At 34.4% G+C, this 22974-nt stretch overlaps 2 protein-coding genes across 3 annotated transcripts in view; both read left to right on the forward strand.

Moving 5' to 3' along the window:
* Positions 1-22974, forward strand: part of LOC131975753 (trypsin-3) — a 641927-nt gene that overhangs the window by 528444 nt on the left and 90509 nt on the right. The gene's annotated exons all lie outside the window — the stretch shown is intronic.
* si:dkey-34d22.1 (discoidin, CUB and LCCL domain-containing protein 1) overlaps positions 4184-22974 on the forward strand; it is a 28870-nt gene continuing 10079 nt past the window's right edge. The window contains exons 1-12 of one of the 2 annotated variants that reach the window (XM_059338473.1): positions 4184-4438; positions 8223-8444; positions 10969-11106; positions 15304-15355; positions 17244-17316; positions 17438-17571; positions 17683-17720; positions 18579-18770; positions 19946-20058; positions 20179-20353; positions 20458-20547; positions 21546-21657. In XM_059338473.1, the coding sequence (XP_059194456.1) occupies positions 4336-4438; positions 8223-8444; positions 10969-11106; positions 15304-15355; positions 17244-17316; positions 17438-17571; positions 17683-17720; positions 18579-18770; positions 19946-20058; positions 20179-20353; positions 20458-20547; positions 21546-21657 (1442 nt within the window). In that variant the 5' untranslated portion in view covers positions 4184-4335. The remainder of the gene's footprint in view (positions 4439-8222; positions 8445-10968; positions 11107-15303; positions 15356-17243; positions 17317-17437; positions 17572-17682; positions 17721-18578; positions 18771-19945; positions 20059-20178; positions 20354-20457; positions 20548-21545; positions 21658-22974) is intronic. The other variant, XM_059338474.1, reaches the window with a different exon arrangement.

Genomic DNA, 22974 nt, shown 5'->3' on the forward strand with positions numbered 1-22974 from the left:
ATAAAGCCTGAACCATGAAAAAAGTGTTTAATGAACCTGCTGACAAATAAAGAAATAAATAAAAATCCAATATGAATAGGCATATATGAATTCTAATTTGTATCATATTTGATACACCAGGTCTTTTTGTGCTCAGTGTTGCTCACAGTTTGTTTTTCTTGAACTAACAAAAACATAAAAAACCCAACATTTTTAATCTATTAATACTTTGACTTCCTTTTATCATTTTCCTCAAACATGCGAAATATTTTTTTTCCGTATAACACAACATCATACATCTGCTGATATGAAGTTTTCTCGCAGCAATGACTGATCCACCAGTGGAACCTGCATATCTTTTTTGCTACATCTGGTATTTTTGTGCAATTTGTTGCTCTTTTTCTTCTTCAACACATGAAGAAAATAAAGTTTTTCAGGAAAAAAAAGATCACACTGATGATGTAGAGTTCTCAAAAACTTGTGTGTCAAATATGATACACTTGGCTTTATAGGGTTAAGTAAAAGTACTGATACAACACTGTGAAATTACTCCACTACAAGTAAAAGTCCTGCATTCAAAACTTACTGAAGTAAAAGTACAGAAGTATCAGCATCAAAATGTACTTAAAGTATCAAAAGTAAAAGTACTCATTATGCAGAATGGACCCACTCAGATTGTTTCATATATTCTAAAAATATATTGTTGGGTTATTATTTTTGATGCATTTATGGACGGACCGCTTTAATTTTCTCAAGGTAGGGCTCATTTTAACAACTTAATATACTCTTATGATGTTCAATTTAAAACATGTTAACATTTTAGCAAACATTTCATATTAATTATGTTTTTATGTTAAATCTTGAACTGAAAAGTAACTAAAACTGGCAGCTTAATATAGTGGAGTAAAAAGTACAATATTTGCCTCAAAATGTAGTGAAGTAGAAGTATAAAGTAACATAAAATGGAAATACTCAAGTAAAGTACAAATATCTCAAAATTGTACTTAAGTACAGTACTTGAGTAAATGTACTTAGTTACATTCCACCACTGGTGGAAAGTAACTAAGTACATTTACTCAAGTACTGTACTTAAGTACAATTGTCACAAATGTCACAAATACAAATGTCACAATTATGATATATATGTTATGGAAATGCAAACAAAAAGGCAGCTCTGTTTTTATTTATTATTGATTTATTCTTATTTTGTTACTTAAAAACAAATCTGGAAAATAATTTATTATTAAACAGCACTATTAATGTCACAATTTTGATAAATGTGGAGATGCAAAGGAAAAGGCAAATTTGTGTTTCTGTAAGCAGAAAATGTGTCTATTTTTTAAATTTTAAAATAAGAAATATCATAAACATAAATACTATAAATGCCCAATGTAACGTATATGTCACATCACAGATCTTTGATATTTAGGGGAATTATTATTATTATTATTATTTTAAACATCATAAATGTGTTCTATGTGGTCCACTTGGTCTGTGGTATATCCCCCATAATTTTCCTTTAAGGATAAATAGGTCTGGGTTCTTATGGGTTAATAGCCTAAAAGAAGACATTAACCCACACTGCTCTTTCTGTGATGAATATTCAAAAACTGTTGTACATTTATTTTGTCACTGTTCTCACTCCAGCAAAATCTGGTAAGACCAATGCAGATTTGTCATTGATCATATCCTTACCTACCTTAATTTGTTATGGGAGAAATGTGGTCAAAAGAGGATATATTTAATGATAAACTTGATAATGATTTGGCAAAATTATTCATTCACAAATAAAATAAAAAGCCTAATTTTGTTCTACTGAAATATGTCACAAAGTATATGTCTGATATCAAATTTAAATGAATATATGCTTCTCAATATTTTTGCATGGTCTGAAAAACCCCTGGCTCTTTGTGTGGCATTGTTCTATTTGTATACAATCACATGTATATTGGATATTTGTTTTATTTCATTTGAATCCAATTTTTTTTTTTTTTAATGTTGGTTTTAACCATTTTTACGTTTCAATGCAGTATTTCAGCTACTTTGAATTTATTGAACAACATCCACAGAAGAAATCTGATATCGTCACACTGTTAAAATAATTGCCTAAGTAATTTTTTGTCAAATTTTTTTTTTTTTTGCCTAAATCATCTCCTCGTGAAGCCGGCCACCTATGGTAAAATCACCTCCATCCTCAGTTGATCAGATCAAGTGATTTTACCCCTTTAGTTGTGAGTTTTTCTTGTGTGATTTTGTAGCATGCTGGGAATGTTTTTTATTTATCTCTGCTTAAGTGAACATGTTATTAGACTTTTATTCAGCAGTGGGTGACCTATTTGTGTTTTTGTTTTGTTCTGTGTATTTGTTGTTCGCTTCCATTTTTATTTATTTCATTTTTTTTTCATTATTTTTTTTTTGGGTAATTCTTCTTACTATTAGTCATTCCTTATCTGATTTCATTTTATTTTATGTATTATTTTTATTATTATTATTATTATTTTACTTGTTACACTTGGCACTGTTTTGACTCTCGTAATGTCATCTCTTGATTTTGTTATGTCACTGAAAAATCAATAAACAAATGTTTAAAAAAAAAAAAGATTTTACCCCTTTAAGATCATCACTTCTTTGACAATTTTCCACATTCATAGGCATCAGATAAGAACCCAGCAAAGAAGAGCTAGAGGGAGATTGTTTAGTTATCAGTTTAGTTTATCAGTGTTTTATTGTTGACACTAATATTGGTAACACTTTATTATGAAGGTGTCTACATAAGAGTGACATGAGCGTGTCATAAACATGACATGGGATGTGTCATGAACATTAATGACACTTTGAAGTAACATTAATGCTCATGATACTTGTCATGTCATGTTTCTGACAGGCTTGTGCGACTTTTATGTAGACACCTTCAAAATAAAGTGTTACCATATCTTTTTTTTTCTTTATATATTTTTTATTGGAAATTAGCATTCATAAGCATCAGTACAAGACATAACTTATTCCACAGCTGTTTTCCACATTTTTGTTTTTTAAAGGGTACATTAGAACAAAGAACCACAAAAGAAAAATAAATGCAAAACAAAACACAAAACATAGTATTATAATAATAATATATAATAATATATAGGGAGGCAAAAAAGCAGAGAAACAGAAACATTAACAATTATGCTAATAATACCAATACATAAATAAACACAGGATGCCAAGTATGCTCATTAAAAAAATAAAAAAAGATTAAAAAAAATACCTTAATAAAATAAATGAAAATGGATGCATCAGATCAACTCAGTTGGGGTCCAGAGAGGTGAGGGTACTCACATATGTGATGACAGGCTGCCATCTTTTATAAAAAAAAATTGGCTGCTGAGCCTCTCAAGGAATATTTAATTTTTTCTGAAGACAGAAAAGACATTAAATCACTCATCCATGAAGTGTTACCATATCTTGCTTAAGTCACAAAACGTATGTTCAAAAAATTGCCTAAGTCATTTATTTCTCTAAAGTTACATAATTTACACAGTGTTATTACTATGCTAATAGCCATCCTTTGTTACATCCTTTTTGAGTGAAATGATCAATAAATGTCATACGTTACACTTTTGGTGAAGTTTTTTGTGTTTCCGGCGATTATTTTTAACAGGGTGACGAAATGGCTTTTAATTAATTACAAAAAAACACACATAAACCCAGTGTGTCCCAACTGATTTCTTATCATGTTTTAAAAAAACATTTTTTTTAAAAACATATGACCGAACAGCATCCAGCTACCAGTTATCATTAACCCTCTGGAGTCCATCTATTTATTGAAAATACATGTTTTATTTACAGTAATAACTTTATTTATATATGATATGTAGACAGTTGAAAGTGCAATCATAGGAGCTCTCACAGTGTGCCATTTATGTTTCTAGACCATTTTTAAAATGTGAATTTTCTTTCTATAATGAAAACGATTACTATTTTTAATTTACATGCAAATATACTGTTTAGGTGAATTACACTTTTAGTGAAGTTTTTTCGTGTTTCCTGCAAAACTTGAAAAACTGAGTTAAGCGATTTTTTTTTAACAGGGTTCAGTGTTTCCATGTTAGTAAAGGAGAGTAAATCATTAGTATTACTGCCAACGGCTGGTCTCAGATCAGCACACACCTTCAAATCAGCCCACCCCCATTTAGGAATGGAATGCTTCTGATTCTTTGATTGGCAGCTGCGGAGAACCAATCAGCGGTCGAGTTTACGTCTCGTGGCCAATAGTAAATATCCAGTACTTTGTACTCTAACTTTTCACTGAGGCCAGGAGCTCGAGCCGTCGGGGCTTGCACCTTACTTTTCCCACACGGAGCTCTGGAAATCATGCTTGCAAAGTACGAAAACATCCTGGATGCTGTGAAGTCTCTTATTGCCGGTTTCTGGATCACTTTAAGCGTCTTTTCCGTTGGTGTTCACGGCCAGGAGGGTAAGAAAAAGCCCGATTTCGTTGAAGAATGTGACGCGAGACTGTATTTTAACCTTTGCAACCTACCAAAACTAGTCATTATCATACAAACGTCTAACTCTCGTTTACTAAATTGACATTAGCAACTATTATGCTAACTGATATCACCATTTCCAATGCACAAGTCAGTTTCTTATAGTCAGTTTTTTTTCTGTTGTCAGATATACTGTTATGGGATGAACCACAAGAAACTCCCATTGTCCTAACTTTATTAAAAGGTGTTTTAATTGTAATTGATCAGTGGCAAAATGCTGTATTTTTAATTTAAATTGAAATAGGCGGTGACCATGTGATGTCATGGTTGCATTCTTTACATACTCTTCCCTTGTGCATGTTTACCTACTGATCCCAGCTTGCAGCTTACCTTTCCCACAGGTTTTTTTTCTTTCAAAACAGCAGTCAAGTCCATACGCAGTATGAATCACAGTGACCTTACATACACACAGACAAGTAGAAAAGCAATTCACTGCCCTGCAGACTGTGACTGCAACTCTCAGCCACACCACAAATCTGTGTTGTTGATTTTTGTCTGTCTTTGAGGCTTTGGTTTCCTCACATCGGAAGATGATTAAGCTCAGGGTCAATTACTTATTCTGAATCATTTTTTGCTTTCTGGCAAGTGGCAAGGGGGGGGGGGGGGGGGGGGGGACATTTCAGCCACAGTGTTGTAAGGCTGTGATTGACACACAAGGCAGGATAAGGCAATGTATTGACAGGTAGCACAGGTGAACATCCTGTCTGCTAGTGTGGACCTGTAAAGACCTGCCAGCAAAGCCTCAAGTGGAAAAACAATGTTGCTGTGCTGCTTTTGATTGACTGTCTGCTATCTTGCCACCCAGTTCGACTCCTCCAGCTTTCTGTAATTCACCTTCTAAATTTTTTAAAACTGGTCAGAACAGGTCGGACACATATACCTCTCTGTGTGAAACTAGAAACAGAAACTGGAAACAGACTGTAGGTGAAAGGGTTCAGTGAGCAGAGGGAGATTACCGGCCACCCAGAACTTCCCCAGCCTCTGTGGCCTCTCACCGGAAGGTGACAGATCCACGCTCTGTTGCCCACGGCGACAGTATGTCGCTGTGGCATTTCCAGAGTATCCTTTGGGGACTTAAGGAGGGGTAATAACATCCAAAGGTTTACGGTTAGGAGAGCTGTGGGGAAGTTGGTGTGATGCAGGATGTGTGTGACACAGGGCGAGTGGAAGGTTATCCTCCTGTTTCCCCTCACAAATCTTCAGCAGCCTTATAAGGAAGACAAGGACAGGGGTGATGTGATGTGTAGGCTTAGATGGACCCTGGTGCCTTTTTTAAAGTTTTGACCATTCTGGGAACACGTCATAATTTGACATTTTGGGGGTAGGTTTTGAGCCTGCCGCCCCCACAGCACTTATCTCTGTATGACCACTGTGGGAATTGACTCATTTATTTTCTGTGAGCCAAGGGCATGTTAGAGGATCTAAATATTTGTGTTTAATGTTCCCGTTAATGTGTTAGTCACAGCAACCGCAGGTCAGAGGATGTAATGAATCAACATTAAAGAATAACAGTGTTTCCAAGGAAAGTAGTACATACATTTTAAAAAAAACACCCAGATATTTGATTCAGTTTTGTTGCGTTTTCTCTTTAAATACCGTTTCAAATTTAAATTTTTTTATTTCATTTTAGAGTATGTTGCAACATATCAAGTGTACAGCTCATAGTGTTGGAGTACTTCCTCACAGACCGTTGTGTCATCTCGATGTTATGATCAGGAGGGTATAAACATGTCCTGGTCTGCTTTGCATGTTCAGGAAAGACTTATTACTCATCCGTCTTACAATTGCATTAACAAAGCCCTTAACATTTATAGACAATTAATGGTGAAACTATGTCTGCGGTTATGTTATTTTAGCTTCATTTAAGCTTGTCAGGATGCTTAGCTTATAACTCTTTGTCCTGCACAGATGAGTTACAACATACTTTGATATCCGTCAGCTGTTTGAGAAATACATATTTGAGTCAAAATATGCAGAATTACTCATTACTTCATGTCCAGAGATATTTTATAATATTTTATAATATTTATTAAGAGTGCAGGGCTGAGGGCTCAGCACTAACTTTTAACTTTTTGAAAAAAAAATGTATTTTGAGTTATTAAGATACCAGGCAATTATATGTTATCAATAATTATCTCTTTGCCAGTTGAATTAATTTGGACATTTGTTTGTGATGTTGATGGCTGAGTTGAACTTTTCACCCACAGTCAAACACTTTAATTTGCTTCACCGTCTCTAAAACAGATTCAGCCTTTGAGGAAATGCACCAAAGCATGTGTCTGGTACTGACTGTAACAGCAATATTTAAAATATATCTAATGCAATATACACTACCGGTCAAAAGTTTTAGAACAGCCCAATTTTTCCAGTTTTCTATTGAAATTCAAGCAGTTCAAGTCAAATGAACAGCTTGAAAGGGTACAAATGTAAGTGGTGAACTACCAGAGGTAAATAAAAAAAGGTAAGGTTAACCAAAACTGTAAAATAATGTACATTTCAGAATTATACAAGTAGGCCTTTTTTCAGGGAACAAGAAATGGGTTAACAACTTAACTCTATGGAGTCTTGGGCTATTTTGTCCATTTTTTTATTATTTTCATGTCTTTGTAAGTCATTTTGTGTCTTTTTTTGGTCATTTTGTGTCTTTTTTAGTCCTTTAGTCCAACATAAAATGTGATTTTGAATCTTTTTTTTACTTTCAAAACACTATCATGCTCAATAAAGAATTTTAAATGTTGCAAATGTGCATTCATTTCAGAGTACACTGAGACATTAAACTGCATCATTTTCAATTAAATTCTTGAAAAGTTAGTGTGTTCTAAAACTTTTGACCAGTAGTGTATAAATAAAATAAAATCTGGTGCACATTTTGCTTTCTTTTAAATTATTATTTTATGTCAAAAAGTAGTTGCTACTGATGTTAACCAAAGATCAAGAATTGATTGCCAATTTCTCAGAATGGTTGCCAATGGTTGGAATCTAAAATTGGATTGGATACGTTGTGAACTCTTGTCTTTTTCCCATCCCAGCCTCCTAACTGTTTTAGGTTTTAGGTTTTAGGTTTAGGTTTTATTTTATTTGCACAGTTAGAATTACATAAAATGACAAAAATAACATATAATGTAAAGTGCAGGGAGAGGCAGAAAACCCAGATGGGCTTATTTATTTAAAGCCTCTACCTAAAATTTCATAGTTATTAGAAAGTAATAAACTGATAATAGAAAAAAACAAATGTATAACATCAACAAGTTATAATGACAATAACAAAAACAATTAAAACCATAAATGAACATGTTAAAAAAGTGTATTTGTGTGTGAATTAGAATTTTATAACAGCAGTTAAATGAGCCTTTAGACATCTTTTGAAGCATTTTACAGTCCTTTGCCAGATGGGAAAAGGTATTTATCCATAATTTGGTCCCTAAATTGAACAATAAATTGACCTCTACATGTCAGAAATCTTGGAGGATGAAGACCTAAAGACTGACGCGTTGAATAAGAGTGAATCTGAGAATTACATTTAAAATAAGTCTTAAAGTGCTTTGGAAAGTTTTCATGATCTGAATATACCTTAAAAATAAAAACACATATTTGAGAAATATTGATGTCATGGAAAGTAAGTATTTGGAGTTTCTGAAAGAGGGCTACAGATGAGGCATGTGACTTAGATCTGCTACTCAGAACTGTTACTTGTTACTTGTGTTATTGCAGGTAATGGCTGTGGACATACCCTGCTGGGCACAGAGTCGGGCACATTGGCCTCTCAGAACTATCCAGGCACCTACCCCAGTAACACCTGGTGTAAGTGGAGGCTTCGAGTGCCAGAAGGACGAACGCTGCGGCTGCTGTTTGGGGATTTTGACATTGAGAGCAGTCCGGGCTGCAAGAATGGCTCTCTGGTGATCACAGACAAGAGTGGAGAGCCCAGTCTGGGTAAGCCTGTTAACCACTGATGGAATACATTGTGTTTTTTTAAAGCGTCTCAGGTTGATGTTTAATAACTTACAGAACTGTTCTCCTATCCAGTGGCGGTTCTACACAGGGGCCTCCAGGGGCCACTGCCCCTGTGAAGAAGCCTTTGGCCCCTGCTGTGGCCCCTGTGTCAAATTAATAATAAAATGATCAATTTATAATGATGAACAATGGAACATTTCTTACCTTTTTTTTGTTCAAACAATATCTCATTGTACACAAAAGGAACCCAGAATGTTACATTGTATAATAGTTTAACTCTATGGAGTCTTATAGGGCTATTTTGTCCATTTTTGAATCCTTTTCATGTCTTTGTAAGTCATTTTGTGTCTTTTTGTGTCTTTTTTTGGTAATTTTGTATCTGTTGTTGTGTCTGTTTTAGTTATTTTGTGTCTTTTTTGGTCATTTTGTGTCTTTTTGTCATTTTTATGTCTTCTGTGGGTTTTTTTTTTGTTATTCTGTCTTCTCATTTTGTGTCTTTTTGGGTCATTTTGTGTCTTTTTCAAGACATTCAAAGATTTTGAATGCTTAAATATCATCTTTGCCATTTTTTCATGTGCTAATGTGCCCCTCTGATTAAACACTGGCCCCTCCTTGGCCCCCACAGTAAAAATGGTCTAGAACCGCCACTCCTCCTATCGCCTATGTCAATTCTCTTCTAAAATACCTGACTTTTAATGCTCTGTGTCATTACTGATGTTCTCCAAGCTGTGATTATGGAATACGCGCAGGGCATGCCATTCCTTTGACACACTGACAGAAGAGGCAAACCCCAATTTCGCAAGAGACACACACACGTTCTCCAACCAGGTGTATCAAATCTTGTCTGGAGGGCATAAAAGTTTGACAAATGAAGGCTGAGAGATTCAGGAGATAGAAATATTCAGTTCGGCTGCCTTTTGTGTTTATTATCGGATTCCTTAATAGCTGGCTCATGATTTTTATTTTGTTTCCTCTGCTGGGGAGGTGTTCCTACATGCAGTCTACTAGTCTTGACTATACAGTTGTCAGTATGGGATACAAACATTTTTGGAATACACGATTGGTGCCAGACTGACGTAAATCATCTACATTTGTTTATATCTGCTGAGAAATACTGACAGTATTGCACTATTCAACAATGGAACTTGCTGTTTGTGCAGGTGTCTGCATACATTATGGTGCAATTCAGTTTTTATGGTTAAAAAAATGCATATCATGATATTGGCAACGTTCCTACTTCTTGATGTAGTGGTTAAAGTTGTTTTAATCACAAAAAGCTACTTACTCCCTGTCGCTAAACACATGCAGCTTTCAAAATAAGAGCACGGTGTGTTAAGAGAATCCACCACATAATTTACAAGAAGACTGTCAAAATAAGATGCCTTAAATAAAACATACAGGAACCTTTATTCTCCTTTACAAAATTTCATTAAAATATGCTCCCGAAACCCCTAAATGGTTATTTTTATTATTTTCTCACACTCAAGAGTAATTTTTTTGTATTTGGCAACGAGATTTGCACTTCACACTACATTTTAGATTTTTATTTATTTATACAGAATTAAAAAAAAAAAAAATCACATTTTCTATATCTTTTTAGGTATTTTGTGATATCGTCAAGAATATCGTTATCGCAAAAACAGCCTGAAATACTGCTTGCCGATGCCTTTCATTAAATCAAATAATAATTATTTATTTATTGCACTGCATTCTAACTTTTATTCTTGTATTTCATACCTGTCCTTTTTCAATTTTAGCATTCTTTTATTTTCTATTCTCTCGGCTCTTTAATGACTGTTTAAATTTGTATTTAAATCTCCTTTTATGGTGCGTTTCTTTTACACTTTTGCCTTGTCTGCGGTATCGGAAAACAACATGTATCCAGTGGTGTAAAGTAACTAAGTACATTTACTCAAGTACTGTACTTAAGTACAATTTTGAGGTACTTGTACTTTCCTTGAGTGTTTCTATTTTCTGTAAATGTATACTTCTACTTCACTCCATTTTGAGGCAAATATTGTACTTTTTACTCCACTACATTTAGTTAACAGCTTTAGTTACTTTTCAGGTCAAGATTCAACATAAAACATATGATCAATTTAAGGTGATTAGACTTTTTTTTATTTTATTAAATCTTATAACACTATATTAAGTACTTAAATGAGCCATATTATTACAAAATTAAAACCCTGCTTACATAAAATCATCAATACAAATAATGTAATAATATATTTACAATATATAAAACAATATGAGTGGGTCCATTCGGCACAACAAGTACTTTTACTTTTGATACTTTAAGTACACTTTGATGCTGATACTTTTGTACTTTTACTTAAGTAAGTTTTGAATGCAGGACTTTTACTTGTAGTGGAGTAATTTCATAGTGTTGTATTAGTACTTTTACTTAAGTAAGGGATCTGAATACTTCTTCCACCACTGTATGTATCACTGCTTCTTCTGTTGTTTTACAAATGTAGTTCATGGGTCTGTGTGTTCCCAGGTCCAGTGTGTGGGAGGCTTGATGCATCACAGAAGAATGTGACACTGAGAAGCAATGAAGTGATAATAACCTTCAGGTCAGGCCCGCACCGCTCTGGACGAGGGTTTCTACTGTCCTACGCCACGGACCAGTATCCAGGTAAGACGTTTGGAACTTGTCGATTACTGTTTGTGGAGTGCTTACGTTGTTATAAAAGGAATATGATGATATGTTGTTTCTTACAGTGTGTGGTTTCACTGCTGTTGACTTATCACTACTGTGTTGTAGTTGAGCACGTCGAGCAAATTTAGACATTTAGACATTTAGTCATTTAGCAGACACTTTTATCCAAAGCGACTTACAGGAAGAATAAAAACAAACAATCAAGGTCTAGTGCAATAAGAGCTATTATCGCATCAATAAGTTAGTGACAATTCTTTGAGGAGTAGAATTATCGTGTGGTGCTCCACTTTACAAATGCCTGATATATACACTACTGGTCAAAAGTTTTAGAACACACCAACTTTTCCAGAGTTTAATTGAAAATGATGCAGTTTAATGTCTCAGTGTACTCTGAAATTAATGCACATTTGCAACATTTAAAATTCTTTATTGAGCATGATAGTGTTTTGAAAGTAAAAAAAAGATTCAAAATCACATTTTATGTTGGACTAAAGGACTAAAAAAGACACAAAATGACAAAAAAAAGACACCAAAAGACACAAAATGACAAAAAAAGACACCAAAAGACACAAAATGACTAATAAAAGACACAAAATGACTAAAAAAAAGACACAAAATGACCAAAAAAAGACACCAAAAGACACAAAATGTCTAAAAAAAGACACAAAATGACTATAAAAGACACCAAAAGACACAAAATGACTAAAAAAAGACACAAAATGACAAAAAAAAGACACAAAATGACTAACAAAGACATGAAAAGAATTCAAAAATGGACAAAATAGCCCAAGACTCCATAGAGTTAAGTTGTTAATCCACTTCTTGTTCCCTGAAAAAAGGCCTACTTGTATAATTCTGAAATGTACATTATTTTCCAGTTTTGGTTAAGCTTCCCTTTTTTTATTTACCTCTGGCAGTTCACCACTTACCTTTGTACCCTTTCAAGCTGTTCATTTGACTTGAACTGCTTGAATTTCAATAAAAAACTGGAAAAATTGGGGTGTTCTAAAACTTTTGACCGGTAGTGTATAGTTTGACTAGAATCTCTAAAAATCTGCTCATTTACAAGTTTACACTGGTAATTTTAACACGATCGTCTGTGTGAATATTTGTCCTTCTGTATTTCTGTATGTGTGTTGATGTGAATGTGCGGTTTGCGATTCCGTGAGTCACTTCTTATTGGCATTCATCCTCCATCGCTATCTCTGCTGTGGCGTGTTTGCTCAGAAAGCAGGAGTCAGACTCCTTCTCTCAGGCTGAATGGAGCGAGGCCTCAGGCTTCAGTCTGTCGCTTTGAGTGGCTGCATTTCTTTTTCCCTCCCCCTCCTCTTCACAAGCCCACTACCATCCTGTGTTTGTTGCAAGCCAGAGGCTGTTAGCACTCATTAAGTCCACATATTTTAACTAACGCTACAAATGCAACTGCATATTATAATAAAGTGTACTCATAAATGTTTCTTGTACATACAGATTCAGTGAGAAAATGAGACAATGGTTACAGTTCTTCCTGTGTATCATTTAAATAACCATGTGGCCTGAATGCTAGTCTATACTTAGAGATAATTTCCTTTTCTCTGGATGAAGTAATCCGTCCTGTACAGTATGTATCATAGTTTCCTGTTTTTCACTGAGTTGTTTATGAAATCTGTCCGAGTCTGGAGCTAAGCCCATGTTCAGACATACAAACCACTGTCTGTTAATTGTGATCACACGAGGACCAGCCACTGTACTCGTGAACTGTGACAAAGTCACAGTAACAAAGGGCTTAGTCACATCAACTGTGATGAGCGTTTATCCCCTAATATAGCACACGAAGAGCATGCAAGAGCATCTCACACAGAATCTGTTTGTGGTTCAGTCTTATGTAAGACTTAGTTACTGGGTACAACACCAAACTATTCAAGTCCAACAATATATATTCCAGAAAGTTTGATTCTAGGAGTGTTTGTTTTAATGCGCCTCTGTCTGTTTTGCTGTTACAGGATCTCATTCCAGCTTGCCACTTGTCGCTTTGGATAAAAGCGTCTGCTAAATCAGTAGTTCTCAACTTTTTTGAGTCGCGACCCCCAATTTAACATGCATGTTGTCCGCGGCCCCCGCTCACTGAACAGAATCTTACACGCACAGTTCAGATCACCCAAAAAAGAAACAAAATGACCAAAAAAAGGAAACAAAATGACCAAAAAAGAAAAAAATACCAAAAAAAGACACAAAATGACAAAAAAAAGGAAACAAAATTACCAAAAAAGACACAAATTGACCACAAAATTACTAAAAAAGACATAAAATGACCCAAAAAAAAAAGACACAAAATGACTTAAAAAAAGACACAAAATGACCAGAAAAGACACAAAATAACCAAGAAGACACAAAATGACAAAAAAAAGACACAAAATGACCCAAAAAAGAAAAAAAACAAACCAAAAAAGACACAAAATGACAAAAAAAAAGACACAAAATGACCAAAAAAGACAAAATGACAAAAAAAAAGTCCAGCAATATATATTCCCAGTGGTGGAAAGTAACTAAGTACATTTACTCAAGTACTGTACTTAAGTACAATTTTGAGGTACTTGTACTTTACTTTAGTGTTTCTATTTTCTGTCAATGTATACTTCTACTTCACTACATTTTGAGGCAAATATTGTACTTTTTACTCCACTACATTTAGCTTTAACTTTAGCTTTAGTTACTTTTCAGGTCAAGATTCAACATAAAACATATGATCAATTTAAGGTGATTAGACTTGTTTTATTTTATTAAATCTTATAACAGTATATTAAGTACTTAAATGAGCCATATCTTTACAAAATTAAAACCCTGCTTACATAAAATCATCAATACAAATAATGTAATAATATATTTACAATATATAAAACAATCCGAGTGGGTCCATTCGGCACAACAAGTACTTTTACTTTTGATACTTTAAGTACACTTTGATGCTGATACTTTTGTACTTTTACTTCCGTAAGTTTTGAATGCAGGACTTTTACTTGTAGTGGAGTAATGTCATAGTGTTGTATTAGTACTTTTACTTAAGTACGGGATCTGAATACTTCTTCCACCACTGTATATTCCAGAAAGTTTGAATCTAGGAGTGTTTATTTTTAATGCGCCTCTGTCTGTTTTGCTGTTACAGATCTCATTTCTTGTTTACAACAAGGATCTCATTCCAGCTTGCCACTTGTCGCTTTGGATAAAAGCGTCTGCTAAATCAGTAGTTCTCAACCTTTTTGAGTCGCGACCCCCAATTTAACATCCATGTTGTCCGCGACCCCCGCTCACTGAACAGAATCTCACACGCACAGTTAAGATCACCAAAAAAAAGAAAAAAAATACCAAAAAAGACACAAAATGACCAAAAAAAGGAAACAAAATTACCAAAAAAGACACAAATTGACCACAAAATTACCAAAAAAGACACAATATGACCAGAAAAGACACAAAATGACCAAGAAGACACTAAATGACCAAAAAAGACACTAAATGACCAAAAAAGACACAAAATGACCCAAAAAAGAAAAAAAATACCAAAAAGACACAAAATGACTAAAAAAAAGACACAAAATGACTAAAAAAAGACACAAATTGACCAAAAAAAGACACAAAATGACCCAAAAAAGAAAAAAAATACCAAAAAAGACACAAAATTACCAGAAAAGACACAAATTGACCAAAAAAAGACACGAAATGACCCAAAAAAGAAAAAACAAAAACAAAAAAGACACAAAATGACTAAAAAAAAGACACAAAATGACCAAAAAAAGGAAACAAAATTACCAAAAAAAGACACAAAATTACCAGAAAAGACACAAAATAACCAAGAAGACACTAAATGACCAAAAAAGACACTAAATGACCAAAAAAGACACTAAATGACCAAAAAAATACACAAAATGATCCAAAAAAGAAAAAAAATACCAAAAAGACACAAAATGACTAAAAAAAGACACAAAATGACCAGAAAAGACACAAATTGACCAAAAAAGACACAAAATGGCCAAAAAAAGACACAAAATGACCCAAAAAAGAAAAAAAATACCAAAAAAGACACAAAATGACAAAAAAAAACACAAAATGACAAAAAAAAGTCCAACAATATATATTCCAGAAAGTTTGATTCTAGGAGTGTTTGTTTTAATGCGCCTCTGTCTTGTTTTGCTGTTACAGATCTCATTTCTTGTTTACAACGAGGATCTCATTCCAGCTCGCCACTTTTGAGGTAAGAGGTTAACCTCTACACTTCCTATAATAGATTCCCTTTCCTTGAACATTCTTTTTATTGATTTTCATTTTCAAAAAGAAAATAGCAACAAGAACCCAGTACCACATACAGAGTATTTGTATAAATGGTCCAGGAAACCACACATAGAATTCATCAAGTCAGCAGAGCACAGAAGTATTAAATAATGGTGTTGTACATGAACAAAACAAACCCTCAGCTCACTCAATTATCTTCATGCCAGTTGCACTTAATCCCTAGAAGCTTTCTCACAAAAAGACCAGTTCTCCCACTAACATGTTATCCCAATTTCTAAAGTGACAACGTCTAACATTAGATATTTTTACAATTGAGCAGATGGTGATTCATCCCCAGCCCACTTTGTCATGATAGCCTTTTAGCCACATCAAAAGAAATTGTTTCTTTGTGTACCTTCAAAGAATCCAGTACACTTTCCTAGTAAACATAAAAGTGGACTTTGATATTGTAGTCTGGAAGGAAATAGCAGAATTTTTTTTTTTACCTAGGAATTTTAGGGCGTTTTTTGATCACGGTGGCCTCATTTTTCCTGCCAATATAAAAGTCCTGCCCCTTCAGGGAAACAGCTAAATCATGGCTAGAAGTAGGGGTGTGCCATATCGTATCATTCACGATAATATCGGTATATTTTTTTTATGGTTAAAAAAAATGCATATCATGATATTGGCAACGTTCCTACTTCTTGATGTAGTGGTTAAAGTTGTTTTAATCACAAAAAGCTACTTACTCTCTGTCGCTAAACACATGCAGCTTTCAAAATAAGAGCACAGTGTGTTAATAGAATCCACCACAGAACTTACAAGTAGACTGTCAAAATAAGATGCCTTGAATAAAACAAACAAGGACCTTTATTCTCCTTTACAGAATGTCATTCAAATATGCCCCTGAAACCCCTAAATGGTTATTTTTATTATTTGCTCATACTCAAGAGTACATTTTTTTGTATTTGGCAATTGTTGAGATTTGCACTTCACACTACATTTTGGATTTTTATTTATTTATACAGACTAAAAAAAAAATGTCTATATCTTTTTAAGTATTTCGTAATATCGTGAAGAATAATCGTTATCTCAAAAATAGCCTGAAATATCATGATATTCTTTAAGGGCCATATCACCCAGCCCAAGCTAGAAGTACGGAGCACTCAGAATAGTATTTTGTTTATTTTTCCCGAAGTACCACAAGTGTTACCGGTATACGACAAAAATGGAGCTCCACATGTTATTTATATTGCACTACTTACATTTTCACAACCTCTCCTGTCCTCTCCTCTCTGCTCTGTGTAAATAGCCTGCAGTTTAGTCAGTTTCACTGAATCTTTGTGGCAAAGGGGTGCAATTTTTTTTTTCCAGGATCTAATTAGTGAAAGTTTATTTTGGGTGAAATTTTAAACGAGATAAATCAAACTCACTATTTTAAGTTTACATTTGGTTATTTTGTTTCTGACGGAAGTTTACACTAAATATTATTCAAGGATTCGGAAAGATGAAAAATCAAACAATAATTTATTTTTTAAAGTGTCAGTCTATGATAAATGTTGTAATTTTGGCATTTTTTTTTTACTTTTAGGAACACATGCCTTCACCAAGATCTTCTTAATAATGCAACTCTATCCAAGTTGGAATTTTGTAACAAATACAATTATTAAAACAAAACATTAATGCTTTTGATGGACCAAAAAATATCTTTCCAACAAGTGAGAATCATCTGAGAAATTGTACATTTGTTTTCTTGTACACTTAGTGTTTGATCTGCCTGACCTCCTAAAGATTAAAACAAATTGAGGAGCTAATTTCCAAGACTTAGCAGAGCAGTGAGTGTTTCTAACGCGTTATTCTGTTTTTTTCAGTGTTTACTGCCCTGCTGGATGTAAGAATGTCACAGGGGATGTTTGGGGAAACTCTGAGCAGGGTTACAGAGATGTAAGTAAACCACATTTCATTCAGTCAAGCTGTGCTAGGCTTCTTTTTTTTTAAACGTATGAGCACTAGATATTAATTGACTTCATGTGTGAAAGTGCTTCATGTGTCGTCTCTGCTGCAGACCTCAGTCCTGTGCAAGTCTGCGGTCCACGCTGGAGCTGCATCTGATAGTCTGGGAGGCCGAGTCACTGTGAACCGTGGGAGAAGTCTGACACTTTATGAATCAACCTTTTCCAATGGAATCCTATCAAAAACGTGTGTCTGCTGTTATTCAACTCAAAATGAGAAATCACATTAATGTCACAGTGGCCGTTTAATGGATTTAATATTGATTAACTGTCCTTTTTAACTGTCCTCTTTTAACAGGGGATCATTATCTGAAAAGAAGCTGCTCTTCACCCAAGGTATGAGTAAGATGTTTATCACTACAAGTTGTTTTATCATTTTTCGAATGGCACTCAGTGTTTTTTATATGTTTAAACCCATTTACTACAAGTATTACATAATTTGCATTCCTGCTGTCCATTTATGTTGTTCCATTTGTCCATTTTAAGACATGCTGTAGTATTCTATAGTTTTATAAAAGTGATTTCACCACCTTCCAGACATCTAAAAACAGGGGTGTCAAACTCAAATACACAATGGGCCAAAATTTAAAACTTGAATAAAATCGCGGGCCAACATTGAACAAATTAACCTTTTAATATATACCAAACATGTTTTGCTTTAACATTAAATATGGAACCAGCAACGCTTATAAACATACAATATATAACTAAATAGTGCAGACATGCAAAATCAAATTTCAATTAAAAAACACATCATTGTCATTAATTTATTAAATAAAAATTAAATAAAAATCGTATGCCTCTTTTCTATTTGCATCCTTCTGATTTAAATATCAAAATAAACTTTTTCAACAGGTTAATACATTTAAAAATGAAATAACAATAATAAATCTAGTATTAGCGGTAAATGCGCCGTATAATACCGGCGGGTCAGCCTTTATAGTACAATAATAATATAATAATTTGGTATTGCCTTGCGGGCCAAATAAAATTACACTGCGGGCCAAATTTGGCCCCACGGGCCAGAGTTTGACACCCCTGTCTTAAAGCTTCTATTCCTTTCACTGTGGTATAAAAAAGTAATATATAAAGAATGCTCTGCAGGAAAGTATACATTTGTGGTCTATTGACTACAGTTTCTCTATATAAAAACACACTTTGATTCGTCCATTCTTTTCTCTGCTCCACCAACAGAATGCAACAACATCCTGAGTATTACCGGGTTAAATGCCTCATCTTTCTGGGATAAAAACAGTCAAGAGCACACAATGTTCTGGTCCTCCAAAAACATGGGTTCTAGCCATAAGGTCCTACCCTGGGAAGCAAACAGCAACGATGCATCCCCGTGGATGGAGCTGGGGCTGAGCGATAAAAGCACTATCACAGGTAAAAATGCAAAGTGAATATACTTCAATTAAACTGTTAAAAGGGTTAATCTCATAGTCATAATTTGTTAGTATGAATGTTCAACTTTTTGACTGTTGAGTGCACCAAGGTTATAATAGTTTTGGATTTTTCATTAGTTTTAGTTTTAATTTTGTTGTGAATTTTTTTTTTCAAATTCAGTTAGTTTTAGTTAGTTTTTAGAGTGAATTTGCTAGTTTTAGTTTATTTTTTATTTTTTTGAAAATGCTTAGTTTTAGTTTTTTTGTGATGGGTATGTGCCTTAATTTCCTTTTATTATCCATCTCAGCCCCAATAGTTATTAATTCTTACAGTTCTGGATGTTTTGTATTTTGCGTTTTGTATTTTACTTTGAGTGTAGACATCCCAGTCTCAGTAAACATATTCACCATGTGTTCCTGCATGTTGAAATAGAAACACTGAATTATGCATGAAAGAAGTTGACAAAAACGAAAACTAAGGACATTTTCACTATAATTTTAGTTAGTTTTCGTTAGTTTTGTAACCACACAATACAGTTTCAGTTAGTTATCGTTTTTTTAAAAACTCTTGTTTTTATTTTTATTTCAGTTAACGAAAATGTTTTTTCAATTTTAGTTTTCGTTATTTTGTTAGTTTTCGTTAACTATAATAACCTTGGAGTGCACCACCTGTGTAGACACTTAATTTTTCCATACTGTCAGTGTGAATGCACTTGAGACAAAGCTTAAGAGCACATATGCTAATCAAACTGGGCTTTAGTGGGAGGGGGCTGAGAAAAATGTGCTATTTGAGCATTAAAGCAAGTAAACATGTTCTAGTAGAAACCCTGAATGCAAGGATAAACCTGTAAATGAGCATTTTTTTTAATTAAAATTTCGGTTTAGTATATCAGTTTGTTTTTTTGTTTTTTACATTTTTTATTTTTATTTTGTGAGAGCATTATCATACAGTGCTTACTTTCAGACAATATACAATAGTATTTCTGCCACTCACAATCAAGGTTTTTTGTTTACAAAACAAGGAGCAAGATACAAAAAGTTAAACGTATAAAACGTTAAACGTATTACATTTGAGAACTTTGAACAAACTGGGAAATATCAGTTTGGTTTTTTGATGTCCAGAGTGTCACTATGTTGTGTTGTGGCAAATAAAAATGTTGTGCTCTGTTTTTTCAGGAATAATAACAACAGGATCAAACAACTACCACATAGAGTCCTACAGCCTTTTTTTCAGCAAGGACAGGAAAACTTGGAAGCTTTACAAAGGAGCTCTCAGCAAAGAAAAAAGGGTATGCATCACACTGTACTGAACGCTGTTGACTTGATGTTTCCTATTGAGGCCTGAGCAGAGCTTATGAGGCTTCCTGGTGTTCTCTGTCAATAAGTAACTTGGTTGTTACGGTTCCCAGGTGTTTGAGGCCTACACTGACGGCCACCTCAGGGTTCTCAACAGCTTTTTCCCTCCTGCGGTGGCTCGGTTTGTTCGGCTGCAGCCACTGAGCTGGCACGGTCGAGCTTCAGCTCAGGTACAGGTCCTCGGCTGTCCCGTTGCCAAGGTTACACCGAGGTCACAGCCACCCGCTGGTGAGTATTCTCACAACTTATCCAGAATCAACTCAATCTGTTTACATGATCCGTCTGGCAGCGTGAGGTCATGTCTGTACTCCTGATGTCATAATGTCCTACAGGTCCAACAGAATCTCCATCCATCAATACACCACAGCCCAGCAGCCCTCCTACCCCCACAGATGTCCCCGTGTTAGTGGAGACCAGACTCAGTGCGTACTTGTGTCACTTTCTAATTTCATGTGTACAATGAGAATGAATGCCCTATTAGAATAGGCATCAGAACCTCTACCTTTAAAAACTTCAGAGAGCATCTTCTCTCCTAGCAACACACGATAATTCTACTCCTCAAAGAATTGTCACTAGCACTTATTGATGCACTAATAGGTCTTATATTATTATTATCTATTTATTGCACTAGACCCTGATTGTTTGCTTTTATTCTTCCTGTAAGTCGCTTTGGATAAAAGCGTCTGCTAAATCAGTAGTTCTCAACCTTTTTGAGTCGCGACCCCCAATTTAACATGCATGTTGTCCGCGACCCCCACTCACTGAACAGAATCTCAGACGCACAGTTCAGATCACCCAAAAAAGAAACAAAATGACCAAAAAAAGGAAACAAAATGACCAAAAAAGAAAAAAATACCAAAAAAAGACACAAAATGACTAAAAAAAAGACACAAAATGACCAAAAAAAGACACTAAATGACCAAAAAAAGACACAAATTGACCAAAAAAGACACAAAATGACAAAAAAGACACAAAATGACAAAAAAAGGAAACAAAATTACCCAAAAAGACACAAATTGACCACAAAATTACCAAAAAAGACACAAAATTACCAGAAAAGACACAAAATAACCAAGAAGACACTAAATGACCCAAAAAAGACACAAAATGACCAAAAAACCCACAAAATGACAAAAAAAAAGACATTAAATGTCCAAAAAGACTAAAACACATTAACACATCAACACTTTAACACAGTGGAGACAGAGCTGACTTCCAAAATGATTTGGCGACCCCCAGAAATCATCTCGCGACCCCAATTGGGGTCCCGACCCCAAGGTTGAGAATAGCTGTGCTAAATGACTAAATGTAAATGTAAGGAATAATACATGTCAGATCAGATCATTCTCTTACACTTAACATTGTGTACATTGCACTAAACTGCATTCCGTTCTCACATTTGTGCTGTTTACTCACTCAGACACTTCCACTCCTGCAGGCTCCAGTCAGCCGGTCATAGTGGCAGTGGGCGTGGTCCTGGGCCTGATCATGTGCGGCAGTTGTTTGTTGGCTGGAGTCTGGTGGAAGAGAAGGTATTGTGTTTTAATATTTTTGAACTGTTCTTGCTTTCAAGTAGAGTTTGCACATCATCTAAGCCCTGAAAGGCAATAAAAAAAAACCTAAAAGATAAAAAAATCTGTTTTCTGATCTAAATTTTCGCTCCTGTGTTCATGACTTAAGAACAGGGGGAAACAAAAGCTTTGAGTTTGAGTTTATTTATTTAAAATAGGGACAATACATATTAATGAACATATGGGTCAATGACGTGATCTAACCCAGTATCAGTTGGTGTAACCAGTATTTTTTCCCCATAAAAATCTGATTATACACAGGAAAAAAATTGAACTAAAATAAGAAAAAATACAATCCACGTTTACATTTCAACACTTTGGTTTATAACAAAGTTTACATAATTTGTCAAAACTTTAGAAAAAAATGGTTGTATTTAGAATATGTTCTGCTCAATATTGACGAAACGTGTAAATGTAGAAATACTAAAAATTAAAAAATTAAAAATTTCATTTGATGTTTTTTAAAATGAAGTAATTATATGTAGAAGTCCACTTAAATACAATGTAGGTGGATGAAGTATTTAATATTTATCTTTTTTTTTGTGGTTACACCATTTGACATCTTGCCAACCCTTATTTGTCACTGACCCATATACATGTAAATATGCAAGATTATAGCCAACAGCTAATTTCCATCTTTAGTCCCTTTGGCAGGTTGATGTTAATACCATAACCATAGCAATAAAATCAATAAAACAATGATAACAACAAGTTGGCACTTGGCCTTCATGGCCAGAATGAGCAGGAGGAGAGAAAACGTGTCCTTGAGCACAATAGAACAAAAAAAGAAAAAGAAAAGCAAGAACAATGAAAAGTATAGTGGATCATGGAACATACAGGCCAGGGGTCAGGGGTCAAGGGTCAAGGGTCAGGGGACCAAACATATTTCACTAGTGTTAAACGTTTATTATATCAAAGGGTTGATTAAAGTGCTGAAGTGTTAAAGTGTTAGCTGCGTAATTATATTGCAGATTGCCCGATTTTACATTAAATATAAAGTGCTATTTTAAATGCACAATAATCAATACACATTACATTTATTAAATACCAGCAATGATAATTTTATGATATTGGGAGTACCCATTTTTAAGAATATAAAGTGCATCTTGCCTTGCACGTAGCCCTAATACCTAAAAAGTAAATAAAGATATAATAAATAGCGAAAAAAAATAGGTGCGTAATTATATTGCAGATTGCCCGATTGCACAGTAAATATAAAGTGCTATTTTAAATGCACTTTGCCAGGATCTTTTTTTCTAGGGTTCATAATAAGCAAGT

The sequence above is a fragment of the Centropristis striata genome, chromosome 8 (assembly GCF_030273125.1).
Source record: "Centropristis striata isolate RG_2023a ecotype Rhode Island chromosome 8, C.striata_1.0, whole genome shotgun sequence".
In the NCBI taxonomy this organism is placed as follows: Eukaryota; Metazoa; Chordata; class Actinopteri; order Perciformes; family Serranidae; genus Centropristis; species Centropristis striata.